General features: G+C 37.2%; 2 protein-coding genes across 2 annotated transcripts; one reads left to right on the top strand and one right to left on the bottom strand.

The window, feature by feature from the left end:
- Positions 1-6,796: 6,796 nt before the first annotated feature.
- On the bottom strand, positions 6,797-8,338 carry LOC135087590 (mitochondrial import receptor subunit TOM40 homolog 2-like). Its single transcript, XM_063982355.1, has 3 exons — positions 7,546-8,338; positions 7,277-7,471; positions 6,797-7,021 (listed from the first exon to the last, which is right to left on the bottom strand). The coding sequence occupies exons 1-3, from the start codon at positions 8,323-8,325 to the stop codon at positions 6,797-6,799; spliced, it is 1,200 nt and encodes a 399-aa protein (XP_063838425.1). The 5' UTR covers positions 8,326-8,338.
- A 3,270-nt stretch (positions 8,339-11,608) lies between these two features.
- LOC135073066 (uncharacterized) lies at positions 11,609-14,660 on the top strand. Its single transcript, XM_063967084.1, has 5 exons — positions 11,609-11,783; positions 11,894-12,231; positions 12,662-12,837; positions 12,971-13,096; positions 13,359-14,660. Exons 2-5 carry the CDS (start codon positions 11,913-11,915, stop codon positions 13,497-13,499), a joined length of 762 nt encoding a protein of 253 aa, XP_063823154.1. The 5' UTR covers positions 11,609-11,783; positions 11,894-11,912; the 3' UTR covers positions 13,500-14,660.
- Positions 14,661-14,707: the final 47 nt, after the last annotated feature.

Genomic DNA, 14,707 nt, shown 5'->3' with positions numbered 1-14,707 from the left:
TTTTGATCGTTTATTAATTATTACAAATTTTGTTCAAAATGGCCTCGGCAACGTATACACTCACGACATCTTCTTCTAATTTTCTCTTTTTATTACTACAAAGGCGTTTTCTACTCGTGGATTGGAAGAGATGGCCCTATACAGTGGCCTACACGTTCCCCAGACCTAACTCCGTTCGATTTTTACGTCTGGGGACAAGCTAAAGAACTGGTGTACGTAACGGATTCAAACAATAGAAAAACTACAACGAATAGAAAACGCCTTATCTATACAATATGTAACGGAAACACTGTCCGATCCATTAAGGTGTTAATAGGTATCGAGTTAAGATTCCATTTGTGTAATAATTTTCATAAAATATTATAAAAAAAATACCCCATGAAAAATAAATACAAAATTTACAAAAATAAAATAGCTTACATGGCAATCCGAACTGCAGTGTAGAGGGTACGCGGGAGGGGTAGAGATGCGCCGGCACGCGTAGCGACGTCATAAGGTCATGACCCCCAGCGTCTTAAAAAAAGCCGCGCGCCGACAGAGTGTTAACGCTTTTTGAAAATTTCCCCGTTGTAGGGTAAATCATTGCTAAACTTATTGACTTTAAAAATCGATAAAAAAAATGTTTTTATTAATTACGTAATTTTGATACTTGTTTTGGTAATGTTGTTAAAGCTACTTTATGACCCTTTCGGATCGGACGGTGTTTTTGTTACATATTGTATATATAAAAATGAAACCCGTTTTCCGTTGTCACGACATAACATGAAAACGGCTTGACCGATTTGGCTGATTTTTTTTTTGTAGTTTTCTAATACTCTGTACAAGGTTTTTACGGAAAAAAATATAAAGAAAATCTCTACGCTAAGGCGGTACGAAGTTCGCCGGGTCAGCTAGTTAGTAATAAAAAGAGAAATGTGGCTGCATACGACAACAGTCGAAATTAGAAGAAGATGTCTTGAGTGTATACGTTGCCGAGGCGGACATTTTGAACAAAATTTGTAATAATTAATAAACGATCAAAATAATTATTTTCGTCTTTAATTTCAAGAAATCCACATTGAAAAACGATAGGGAAAAGGTTTTTACATTGCATAAGATAAATAATTTTTACCTGTTAGGTGTTCTACGTGCTATTCACACAAAAAGGAGCTATAAACACAAATTTCGCAAATCAGTCCGAGTAGAGTCAATGCACTAATTTAAGGAATTTGTGAAGTTGTTGTTATTATTTAAACAATATTAGTATACCGTTTGAATGAGGATAGACTAGAGAAGTTTTGATAAAATCCGAAGATCGCTATCTCTTTTAAAAAAAAAATTATACCCTTGTAAACTTAAATGTTCAGTCCATTTTTAACTTTTCGGAAAACTTCAAAGCTGAATTTTAAAAAAACTAGATGATATTTGCCAATAAATTTAGATTTGATGCAACCCTACATTAATGCACGTCAAAACAAAATATTTACTTTAGGGCTGCGCCTAGTAGTTTTTTTTGAAATCGAAATTAAATGATGCGATTTGGGTATTTTCGTGAAATTACTAAAAAAATTAATTTAAAAGTAGCCGCCTGGTATGGAACGTGTTATGGGGGCTGAAAATACATATAGGAAATGACCCATTCTATCCGCCAAATCATTTTGGCACACGATGCGCCAAACACCCTGTATATTATTTGCGGGAATCCCCGAAAAAACCTAAATAACTAACGATGACGTAATCATCATCTAGACCCCCCTACCCCCCATGTCATCCAAAATAAGCAAAACAGAGACCCCCCCACCCCCCCTTGGTGCTTACGTAATACTTGATCGGCCCCATAACAAACATTTATATCCTATAGCATAGGTCCTTAGGCAAATAGTTAGTTGAGAAAATTCTTAGATTTAAGCATTTTACAATAAGAAATCACAAATTAAAAGAACGTGAAATACCCAAAAATCAAAGTGATTTTTACACCATTATTCTTCTTTAATTCAACATAAAAATACATAGAGTTATTATCCAACGCTCTTAAAGTATTAGAACTTAGCAAAAATAGCCTAAATAGTTGTAAGTAGCAGGTAACTAATGAAGAATGTTCACTAATTTTGTTTTTTAGCTTTCTGTATTCTCTGTTAAAAATAAAAAATACACATGAAAGAATTATTTCGATACGTCAATTAGTTTCCAAGATATTGAATTTTAAAGGTGCGGGCGGCGCACAGTGGTCTGAAAATGAAGCTCCCATACCATAGAAACTTAATGTCAGAAATTAGTAAATAAAAATATGCATTGTGTTTAGTATACCTCCCTTTGTTTTACTAATATAGTATAAAGGATATGAGTAGCTCCATGTGTGAGAAAAAAAATATTTGTATTTTTTTTGTATGGAAAAAAACACTTAAAGTGGATTTTTTTAAAACTGAATAGAACTGAAGGGCTGGTACTCACATGAGCTATTGCACCATACACGGCGATCAAGATGACATACAATTCTTGTGCCTTTGGGTGCCGCTTTGCATGTACCAAGCTTTGGAAATTTTGAATTTTCGGTAGGTGATCTTTCAAGTCTTTGATGTTATTTTATGAAGTTATTAACCGCTTTCAATACGAGAATAGTATGTAAATTAATACTCATACTCATAATAATAACTAGGAATATAATAGTAATATTTTTAAATAATTTTTATTTTGAAAATATAAAAAAATAAAACGTTTAATCATTGAATGAAGTAACCAACCAGTTGGTAACTGACATTGTTATTAGTTCATCATTTCAGCCATAGGACGTCCACTGCTGAACATAGGCCTCCCCCAATGCTTTCGATGTTGATTGATTGGCAGCGGCCTGCGTCCAGCGCTTCCCTGCTACCTTTACGATGTCGTCGATCCACCTTGTAGGTGGACGTCCCACTTTCAGAACCTTTCTGCCCCATCGGCCGTCAGTTCCCATTGCCACTTCAGCATGCTAATCCGTCGGGCTATGTCAGCGACTTTGGTTCGTTTACGGATCTCCTCATTTCTGATTCGATCTCGCAAAGAAACACCAAGCATAGCCCTCTCCATAGCACGCTGTGCAACTTTGAGCTTCTGTATAAGGTAACACACATTGGTTATACACTCTAGTCTTCAGGCATTGACGTATTTTGGACGAAAAAATGTTGCGTAGTTTCCCGAACGCTGCCCAGCCGAGTTGGATTCGACGATTGACCTCCTTCTCGAAATTGGACCTACCTAGCTGGATCGTTTGTCCGAGGTAGACATACTTGTCGACAATCTCGAGAATTGAACTCCCAACTGAAACTGGGTAGGGCGCAACATGGACATTCGACATAAGCTTCGTTTTGTCCATGTTCATTCTCAGGCCTACCTGTTGGGAAACTCGATTAAGGTCTTCGAGCATTGTGCCAAGATCTTCCAACGATTCTGCCATAACCACAATATCGTCGGCAAACCGAAGGTGAGTGATGTACTCGCCATTAATGTTTATGCCGAATCCTTTCCATTCCAGGAGTGTTATTAGTTACTAACCTGCTAATGACGTTTTAATGAAAATAATAGAAATCAATATTGATTAAATAAACAACTTAAAAAATCGAACTGCTTAATAGACCAGTAGAATTACATTTGAAATCGGAAATAATTCCTACAAAAGATTGGATTGAATTGAATAAGACCACTGCTGAACATAGGCATAGGCAGAAACATGCAGGATTAAATGCCCTTCAACCGTCATGAAGACCAGTTTTCGATAGGGTAAGTCCTTTACGCGATATAACCGTAAAACCGAAAAAACGCCCCTTTCGGGGGCCCCCACCACTTAAGCACAACTCCGTCGAAGTCGAAAATTTAGGATAGTCTTAATGGGTAACAAATGAAGCCATTAAAACAATAAAATCTTTTGTAGGAATTATTTCCGATTTCAAATGTAATTCTACTGGCCTATTAGGCAGTTCGATTTTTTAAGTTGTTTATTTAATCAATATTGATTTCTATTATTTTCATTAAAACGTCATTAGCAGGTTAGTAACTAATAACAATGTCAGTTACCAACTGGTTGGTTACTTCATTCAATGATTAAACGTTTTATTTTTTTATATTTTCAAAATTATTTAAAAGTATCCCTAGTATATTCCTAGTTATTATTATGAGTATGAGTATTAATTTACATACTATTCTCGTATTGAAAGCGGTTAATAACTTCATAAAATAACATCAAAGACTTGAAAGATCACCTACCGAAAATTCAAAATTTCCAAAGCTTGGTACATGAAAAGCGGCACCCAAAGGCACAAGAATTGTATGTCATCTTGATCGCCGTGTATGGTGCAATAGTTCATGTGAGTACCAGCACTTCAGTTCTATTCAGTTTTTAAAAAATCCACTTTAAGTGTTTTTTTCCATACAAAAAAAATAAAAATATTTTTTTTCTCACACATGGAGCTACTCATACCCTTCATACTATATTTAGTAAAACAAAGGGAGGTATACTAAACACAATGCATATTTTTATTTATTAATTTCTGACACTAAGTTTCTATGGTATGGGAGCTTCATTTTCAGACCACCGTGCGGCGGCCGGCCCGCCATTTTCTGCGCGTGACGTCATATTACAGCGGCTGGCTCAAATTTGTATGGGTGGAATCTTGCAAGCTGAATTAAGACCCACTTCCGGAGAACCGATTAAGCTGAAATTTCGCATACACATGTAATTTGGATGACCATGCAATATTATGATGACATGGAGCTGATCTGATGATGGAGCTGGAAGGTGGCCATAGGAACTCCATTATAAAACGACTTAACTCCATCGAGTTTGGGCTCGTTCGTTTTGTAATGACGAGTACTTCGATTCTAAATAGTAATCAGGGTCTGATGATGGAGCTGGAAGGTACTTCGCAATAAAACGACACAATCGCATCAAGTTTGGGTTTGGTTCAATTTTAATTTCTGTGATGGGTCTGGGTGTTAATATGTATGTATTTACAAAAAAAAATGTATTTAAGTATGTTTAAATCCGTTGTCTAGTGAGCGGACACTGTGAATGTACGTCACGCGGGGTCACGTGATATTTAAGCGAACTTTGATTGCCTATAAAATCATAACTACTTGATATTTTTGAATGAAATAAAAACCAATGTATTTGTATATGTTAAAGCTTAACTGTAACAAAGGTTTCAAGTGATTTTGCATACCTAGTAACATTCTCAATTGTAGCATCAAGAATCAAGAACAAAGGTAAGTACAGTCTTGCAACTAAGTACAATCTTTATCCGGTAAAGTATCTTATTTGAACATGTGTTTAATTTCATAAAAATAATAATTATCGGAAATGATAAATATGATTATAATTTATGTAAGCTTCGTTTTGAAAACCCGCGGAGCTCCATGGAGGGGACAAACGAAGGAAATTAACATTGAAAGGTTTGTTTGAATTGTTTTTTCTTTTTCAAATGCTCTTTCTTTCGGTATTTAGTGAAATTAATCAGGTTTTACGGACAAGGGTAGAAACGGTAAATACGGTTAAAATTGTTCTACCACTGTGCCATGAAGGAACAGCCACTTTTTTACACAGAAAAAGAAGGTAGGACTTACCATGTTTGCTGTCATCGTCATCATCTATCGTCAGCTCCCTCTTGCACTGCTGCGACGGCACCGGCGAGACGAGCCAGTTGCGCGGCTTCTTGGCCGGCGGGATCTTGTCTTCCAGCGCCGTGATGTCCACCTCCACGTCGTCGCCGTCATCCTCCCCGGGCTCCGGCGGCGGCGCCGGCGCCTCGCCACCCTCCAGCGACTTGCTCACAAAGTCCGCCAGCCGCTCCATCACCATTACTGCCGAGAGCACGCGTCGCCGCGCGCGGCCATCGCTCGCCACGCTCTACGGATTACGGACCGCCGCCGACGACGCTCTACACGCCCACATCGCATTGCACAATGCCCGTACATCCTATAAAAAACTATATCCCCCTCACTTAAAGTCAAAATTCCAACAGCGCACCCTCAAAGGCGGCGGTGCAAGCCCCGCCCAGAAGTCGCGCAGGCGCCCGCCCTACTGCACGCAGCAGACGGAGCCGAGCTGGCCGTCGGAGCATAATACACGCCTACATTATCGTTATACAGCAGATGAATTTTTAATATAGTCCTCTCCGTCGGTCGTGTGAGACTCGTAGTGCAAATGCCGGACAATTTGCGGGATAAGTGAGTGATAGTGATAAGCGTTAAGGGAAGTTCAGTGATAAAACAAAGGGTAAGTGTAATACAATTTATTTTACGTAGCACAAGCGTCCGTACACAATAAGCGCATGATATTCTAAACTACAACTATCTAATATAAATAAAATTAACAAGCAATACAATCTAAATGACATACAATTATGAATAACATTAAAACATAGTTCTCAGAACAAAATGTCCTAAATGACTACTTACTCAAAAACGCAGGTAAACTGCATGGTTGCAAGATTTGCAAGTTCGTAGAAAATATATTTTGTTATTTACTCAAATGTTATTGTGAAGTTAAGTTTTACGTGGTTTTCTCGTTTCGAGAAGTACCTAAGTATTAGAAATTTCAGAATTAATAAATGTAGAGCTTAAAGCTCTTAACAACATTGCGGCGAATCCGTCGGCTCGGGATCAATAGTGGATTTTGATATGCGTTTTACTTTTAGTTGGAAAGTATTAATTACTTGGGTGACTGACTATACGCTTCACGGTAATCCTTGGTTTGGTAGCGCGGTATTCCATGCGTTCTTTGTCGTTCAGGATGGCCTCGCACAATCTGCTTAACCCACTCCGGTTGTTTCCTGATACTTTGAAGTTAAATAATAGCAGCGGTGATTCCAAAGCCGAGTCGGAACTTGTCGTTGGGGTGGTTGAGCAGGGCAGAGATGGCACAGGCCAGTTGGGCGCGTTTTCCGCCCAGAGCGCGCTGCAGCGTGGCGCCCACCAAGCCGTCCGAGTCGGCTGAGCCGCGAACAGTCCACTCGTCTGATCGCCACTCGTAGGCTAGCGTGGCCACTGCACGACGGATTGCGAAACCCACCTGTAAAGATTGAATTCTTTAATTCTTAGGTGATAGTTAAAGCAAATTGAAATCGCATTGGTTAAAATGCAGTTGCCAAATACAACCACCGACATATCTGAAGCACATCTTCTGATCTGAAACTTCATGCTGATTGCTGGGCAACAAACTGCTGCGTAACAAAACAGGTGTGTTTTGGAAGGTTCCTGCACCGCTCTACTACTGCACGAACCTAGTCAAATAGACGCTATTACCTGTAATTTTAAAGGTACTCACCTCTAGCATAGCAGCAACAGTGAGATAAGGCTTGAGAGCCCGCGCGTAGCACAGGTCCAGGCCGCGGTTGCCGAGCGTGGCGCTCAGCGACTGGTCCTCGGTGGCCCAGCGGCCCGCGCCCGACGCAGAGCTCAGCTCCACCGCGTGTCCGCGGGCCACCACCTCCGCGCCAAGCGATATCTGGTCCGTGATTGCCTGCATCAGAAGAAATCTAGTCAACTCCAATTCTAAAACAAGTAATCCAAGCTCAGGGACATGCATATACGCACCTGAAGAAAATGTAGAGCTATAAATTCACGATTAACGGCTATAATAGAAGCCGTAAAACTGTTGAAATACGCATCAAAGATGCTCTCGAAACTATAGAACTCAGCATCGGCAATCTGCGCCACCACGGTGGCTCGCGTGCCTTGCGTGGGCCCCACGCGCACTTCGCAACTCATCTGCCCACCCGGAGCCGCTTCCATCACGAAGTAAGGCAGCCCTTTCGGCTTACTCTTGTCCACGTAGGACAGCAGCAGCTTGTACCCTCCCGGTGACACGGAACTGAACGACAACGAATGACCCAAAATCCAATTGTTTTTAGAATTCTGTTTAACCGAAACGCAAGCGCCTTCGAAACATTGCGGCAATCTATATCGTGCAGCGTTGTGGATGTATCTCAAGAGACCAGGGTTAGATGCCCCGGCTGGTAGGTCCTCGGGGTCTTTGTCGCTCACTCGGCCTGTGCGAGAGCCAGTCACCCCGGCGCCTGTCTTGCCCCGGTCACCAGCTGTGCACTTTGTACTGTCGGGTACAGTGCACGCACATTTCTGAGGAACCTGGGAGTCACCCCCCGCTCTCCTGTCCACAGGATCTCTTGGAGAATTACATTTTGAGTCTGGATTGGAATTACTTTTAGCATACAATGTCTCGAAAATGCCTAGTTTAAATAAATTTGATAAAGAAACTGAAAGCTTAGTTGGATTTTCCTGAGTGTTCATTTTAGTAAAACTAGTTTTACAAGTTGTTTGTAACTTGTGAAATAAATCAAAGTCAATTATTGTCATGTGTCACTTATTTCAACAAAAGAATGTTTTTCATGGTTTTACTTAGTACTAAAAAGTTTAATAATATTACACGATTTCGAATCGTAAAGCTATGTGCAAAGCGTTGTGTTATAAAAGATTTCTATCAATAACAGAATTAAAACAAGGAGAACTATCCTTACAACTATCTTATTTTTTCCCTGGGTCTCTATCTCTACATTTAACTAAATTTCATTAAATTCGGTTCAGTAGTTTAAGCCAATGTTTAAGAGTGTGCGAGTAATTTCAATAGTTTGCGGACTTTGTCCTATATCCATAAGAAATGGGTCATTTTCCCAAGCACATTTTTTGGGCGGCGTAGCTGCAAATCATATGTTTTTTATGACATAGAACTTTGATTTTTTTTTACACGAAAATATACAGAGGTTCCATTTTGAGGACAACATTATTAATGAGTATTTTCTTTTACAGATACTAAGCGATTCTAATTTTGGTGCAGTGTCCACATCCTTAATTTCTTACAATATGTATTTTTTTAGCTGAAGATCAAAACAGAACTTAGGGAAAAAGTATATTTTTGAATTATACAATCTATCTATCTATTATCTAAAATTACCAAATTAAGCAAGTTTCCCAAATAACTGTGATTATGTCACGTCCTTAAGTTTTGTCCGCGAAAAATTTATAATTTTGGTGTCAATAATGAAATAGCTTGTCAGTTTCTTTAAGGATCAAACAGGATTTAAACACTTCCATCATTCGTTAGGTTTAGTACCGCCCCTGCGAGCAGTGACGGCAGACGGGTGCAAGACCTCTGCGTCTTCCCGCCAAAAACGTAAATGTGTTGTTTTTTTTTTAAACGGACAACAATTCTGCAATTTTGGTGTCTTTTTGTATAACATTTCTAAGCTATTCTTTTTAGTTGAATTCCTTGTATAATGTAAAGGAACTGTTTTCATACCATATGTTAAAATGTTGTTGTTATATTTAAAACAGATTTCATATAATTTAGCTTTTTCAACGAGAATCTAATTTTGGGGAGTCAATTTTGGTGTATTTGGTGGTGCACCAAAGCATTTTTAACCGACTTAACTCCGTCAATTGTGAACCGATTTTCAAAATTCTTTTTTTGTTCGATAGGGTACACTTCTGTGGTGGTCCCATTGTCACCAAGTCAGGATCTGATGATGGGATTCTAGGGAAATCGAGAGTAAACCTCAAATTTTGTAGGAATGCAATACGTTTTTCATATTTATTCTAAAGTTATTCAAGTAGTCATCATCTAATGTTGCTGAGGTGATGATGGAAGGTAAAACTCCTTAACGCTTAGGAGTTGGAGGGCAATTCTTTAAATATTTTAGGTAGGTATGTACATACAGTTGTATTATTTCAGGTATTTAAGATGAGCTGATGATGAAAGGTCAAACTACATAAGTTAGGAGTTAGATGATACTCAATACTCATTTGTTGATACATACATTGATACATGATACATTGATACTTTTTAGTTGCCGATATTTAAAGTAGGTAGCCTGTATTTTGTTAGGAAGATTATTTACACTTGGATTGTGATTTCAAGACTATAATTTTTCATTACAAAATGTAAAATTATAGTCTTAATCACATTAAACTGTCCATCTTCAGTGACAATAACAAGAACCAATCAAGTAAAAAGCATGAAAAAAATTAATTTTAACAAAAAAATTAAAACCGACGCCAAAAATCACTAAAAAGTAGAAAATAAGTACGTCGTTATTTATTTATTAGGACAATATACCATGATTAATATTTTTGGAGTCGGTGCTGGTAAATTTAAAACATTTCTTGAGCTTGGCACTGAGTAGGCTGGCACCGACATGACCGACTGACAGCATTTCCAATTTTGGTGCTTTAATATAAATTTTGGTGTTCTCTTAATTTTGGTGTAAGGAAAATCTAAAAAACTGCTGGACAAAATTTAATGTCTTCATCATTTTAGAAACAGAATACGTTTCCAATAAATTTGATCTATAATTAAAAAATAAAAATACACAAATAACAATTTCCACCAAAATTAGGCAAAAATATACACTTGTTGAAATTCGATTAAAGCTACGAGTATAGCTCAGGAAAAAGAAAAAATCATAATACTGGTTGCTCAAGTGGCTAAACGGATTGAAACGGATATATCATAAAAGGATTTGAATTTTTGAGTTAATTAGAAGTCGCTATTTGAATTAAAATGTATTTTTCACTAGCTTTCTGCCCGCGGCTTCACCCGCGTGGAATTTATTGTCTGTCACAGAAAAACAATATCGCGCGCGTATTTGCTCACCGTTTAGACAGTTTAGACCCTGGACTACGACAAACATTAATTTATAGTTCCAAAATACTGGACTGTCCTGTCGATGACATTGACAGTGGGGCGCCACCGTCAATACCGGATCGCTGGTTCAGATTTTTGCCATGTTGGAAACCATAATACACTCGACATCAAATAAATCGCACCTCCCGCGACAAGCATTTTCAAACGTATGCATCCCCACTTCCCACCAATATTGGAACCATTTAAAAGCCTAGTTCTAACCTTCATTTCATTAAAGGAAAGGTTTTTACCCCAAAAATGTGTCTTTAGAAGGATCCAGAGTCACTTCTTCAAAAAATAGGTAGTTACGCTAGAGCCAACTTTTATGGCTATAAAACTGTTAAGTTGGGATTAATCGCTATCTATCTGTTAAAGAGGACACGTGTGATCATTATTTGGTTTTATAACCATAAAAATTGGTCTAATTGATCCCATAGGTGGGCCCAAAGTGAGGTATTTTTTCAAGTCACATTTATGGTATATGTTAATCATTTATTAAGAAATTAAATGTGTTTTTCTTTAAGGATATTTATTGGGCTTTCAAATAACACCAATATTGTTGGGGTACCATGATTGAGTCAGAAGGAAATCGTTAAAGTTCGCGTCGCGGAAGGTGCGGTTTATTTGATGTTGAGTATAGTTGAACGATGGTAGCGCCCCCCTGTCATTGAGTTTGGTGGGACAGTTCAGCGTGGGTCATCTATAAAACCAAAATCAGCTCAATCGGCCCAGCCGTTCTCGAGTTTTAATCAGACTAACGAACATCAATTCATTTTTATTTATATAGATATATATTATATAGAAGATAGATAGATTATGCAATCTAATATGATTTTAATCCAATATTCTAACTTTTAAATTCGTAAGTTCATACAATTATTATAGTAAAATGCATAATATGATAATTTAATTTGCGTAAAATGGATAACCATTTTTTATCATTGACAGCTCACAGCTGTCAAATGTTGTTTGTTGTTGACTGTTGTCACTTGTCAAGAACGGGTATTTTTTGCGAAATCGTGACTCAATTTCGTAAATTCAATTTTCCCCTTCCTATGTGTTTACAGCTGTACCTAAAAGAACCTAAGAAATATTAAGACATAACATACCTTCACATTCTTCATTAAATTTTAAGGTAAGCTTAATAACTTGTTTAACTTCGATTAGGTACGTAATCTTTCAAGGTTACTTCCAGTTTTCTTTGTTATAGTAGTTCCATTATTGCAGTCAATGCTTTTATTTCAGTATTTCCATCATCCTCAATATGGCAAGTGTTGGCAGTAGAATATTTGAGCTGTTCCGTTCTTTAAAATCTGATGCTGTTCCTAAACCACCTCGACCTGCTGAAGATACGGAATCAAGGGGCGCTAAACCTAATATTACCACCGAAGACAGTAAAGAACCCGTTGAAAACGAAGATGAACATGAAGAGATAATTTTTGAAGAAGATGACTTTATCAAAACGGAGAAAAAAACTAAATTTAGATCCCCTTTTAAATCAAAGAAGGGTAAAGATGACCATAAGGATCCAAAGCCAGAAGATCATGACAAACGAGGCAGTTTTAGTTCTGTAAACACTCAAGGTACGTAGCAATTATGTGTTATTATGTAGTATATTACAATATCCCATACTTTTTATAAATGGTAATTCTTACTTTAACCTACCTAACTGTTGGAGTTATTGCCTATTATCATTTAATGCACTCTTATCTGTTCAAAAGATAGGCAATGGCTAGAAAGTATTTCCTAGAATTGAAAATTACTGATATTAAATTGTTACAATAACCTATTTTCATCTATGGATATATTTCACTATTTTATATTTTTTATTGTCCTTTTTTATCTGTATTCTGTTTTTCATCAGTTTGCGATTATGTAAGTCCTGTGAGTTGAGTATATTATCGGGTATTGGGTTTTAATGGTTAGGTATAGTCAAAAATTACTTAAATTACTATTAGTCCCTAAAAAATTAAATCTATAAAATAAATACAATGGAAAACTTGTAAATTACAGCTACTGGTACGGTTTTCAACGTTGTCAATGCAACTGGTGTCCAGTTTGGCAGCAACTATACATATTATATGTCTGCAACTAATGGAAATACTGAAAAGTCTGAAAAGAAGGGGTATACAGGAGACAACATTGAAAAAGATAATTTAATTATTCTTCTTATGGAATCAAAAATTGAGGTAATCAGATAAAAAATATACATTCAATCAACTGCCTAAAATGATAAAATGATTTTTTAGCTGAATTGTCTAAATATTATTATTTGTATTATTAATGAGTTCACATATAAATTCATTGTAATTTTTGTTTCAGCCAACACATAAGTATATTGACTTTATTTCAAAGAATTTAGGTACAAACTGGAAATCTTTCTTTGGTAGTTTAGGTTATTTGATTGGGCGTATTGACACTCTTCAAATGGAGAAAGGAATTACAGAGGTGAGTTAATTAATACATGCTTTTTCGAATTATAAGCCTAGCCACAGACCACCGATTTTTAGTTGGCCGATAGTTGGGTTGGGTTGTTAATCAGTATGGAGATGTATGAAAGTGCGCACATTACACCGATTTGCTATCGGCCGATTATACAAATTAAAATTGGGCCCAACTATCGGCCAACTAAAAATCGGTGGTCTGCGCCTAGGCTAAGCTTAAGAAATTAAACTGGACGAATTTGTAATATTCCGTTCTTGTTTAACAGGCTCGCTACAAATTGTTAAAAGACTGGGTGGATAACGATGACGACGGCTCTCTCGGCCGCCTTGCTTCTCTTCTCTGGGACGAGGGAGAGAGGCAAATCGTCAGAGAGCTCTCTATCATTTACAAGGAAAACAAAAAATAACTTACTTGTGAGTTGTAATGTATAGTCTAGTTTATAGAATAGTACGAGATTTTATTCTAAGTAACCTCTTAAGTAACCGCCGGCCGCCGTAACGGCGGTTTCTAAGTAACCGCCTCTGTGGTCTAGTGGTAAGACCACCTGTTTCAGACGCAGAGGTCCCGGGTTCGATTCCCAGTGGGGGCAGATTTTTCTGTTCGGTTTGGTTGGTGGTAGGGCTTGTTCTAAGTCCGCCTGGCTAGCTACCGCCATCTTACCTAAGTCTGTCGCCATAACAACAATGTTAACAGCATTGTTGTGTTCCGGCAGTTAGAGGTAAGATAGCCAGTTCCTCCGTGGTTGAGGATTCCGGGTGAAGCTTGCTTCCACCTTCGGCCTGATCGTCACTTACCATCAGGTGAGATACAGGCCAAGAGCTTCCTCGTTGTGGATAAAAAAAAAGTAGAAAAAAACATTTAAATAGAAGGAAAGGCTCGACTATTTTTAAAAAGAGCTTATTTGCACAAGCATTTTAAAAGATTTACGTGATTTTAGAGTTTAATGTTTATTTAGGTGCTAAGTGTTAAGAGAATTGTATTTTGCTGCAAAGCAGTTCTTGTTACTGACCAATTGAGATTTTAAGAAATGTATTTTTTAGGCATAAAATGAAAATTTTACTGAGAGAAAGTTAAATTTGCTCAATACCTAGTATGTAAATTGAAAACAAAAGTAATAAAATATTTGTTTTTGATTAATATTGAAACCTGTTTCAAAATTATAAAAAAATACCTATATTGTGATAAAAACTTTTTTTATATTGGTCATCAGCTTTACTTGCTGTTCTATTATTTTTTACTGTGAAAACTTTTCTAATGGTGTTGTTTTATGAATGTTATTTTTATTTCCCTACCAACTATTGATTGTGCAATTAATTTCAAATTTTATGTATACTATGGCCACAGTTCTAGCTACCCATTTCAGCCATATCATCTCGTTCTATCGCAAAGAATCACCATTTGATGAGAGCGAGAGAAAAAACGGAAATGGGTAGCTGGAACTGTGGCCCACTGTACTTACTTTTATAAATACCTATCAATAATATATTTTATCAATAACCCCTTATAGAAAACATTTTATAATATTGTATTATTTTGAATAAAACAAGTATTTTTAATATACTAGTTACATAGTCTTTTTATTAAGTATCTTTCATCCACAAAACTTGACGGCAT

The sequence above is a fragment of the Ostrinia nubilalis genome, chromosome 1 (genome assembly GCF_963855985.1).
Source record: "Ostrinia nubilalis chromosome 1, ilOstNubi1.1, whole genome shotgun sequence".
Lineage (NCBI taxonomy): Eukaryota > Metazoa > Arthropoda > Insecta > Lepidoptera > Crambidae > Ostrinia > Ostrinia nubilalis.
Note: the sequence above shows the minus strand (reverse complement) of the source record. Positions and strands in the feature narration are given on the sequence as shown.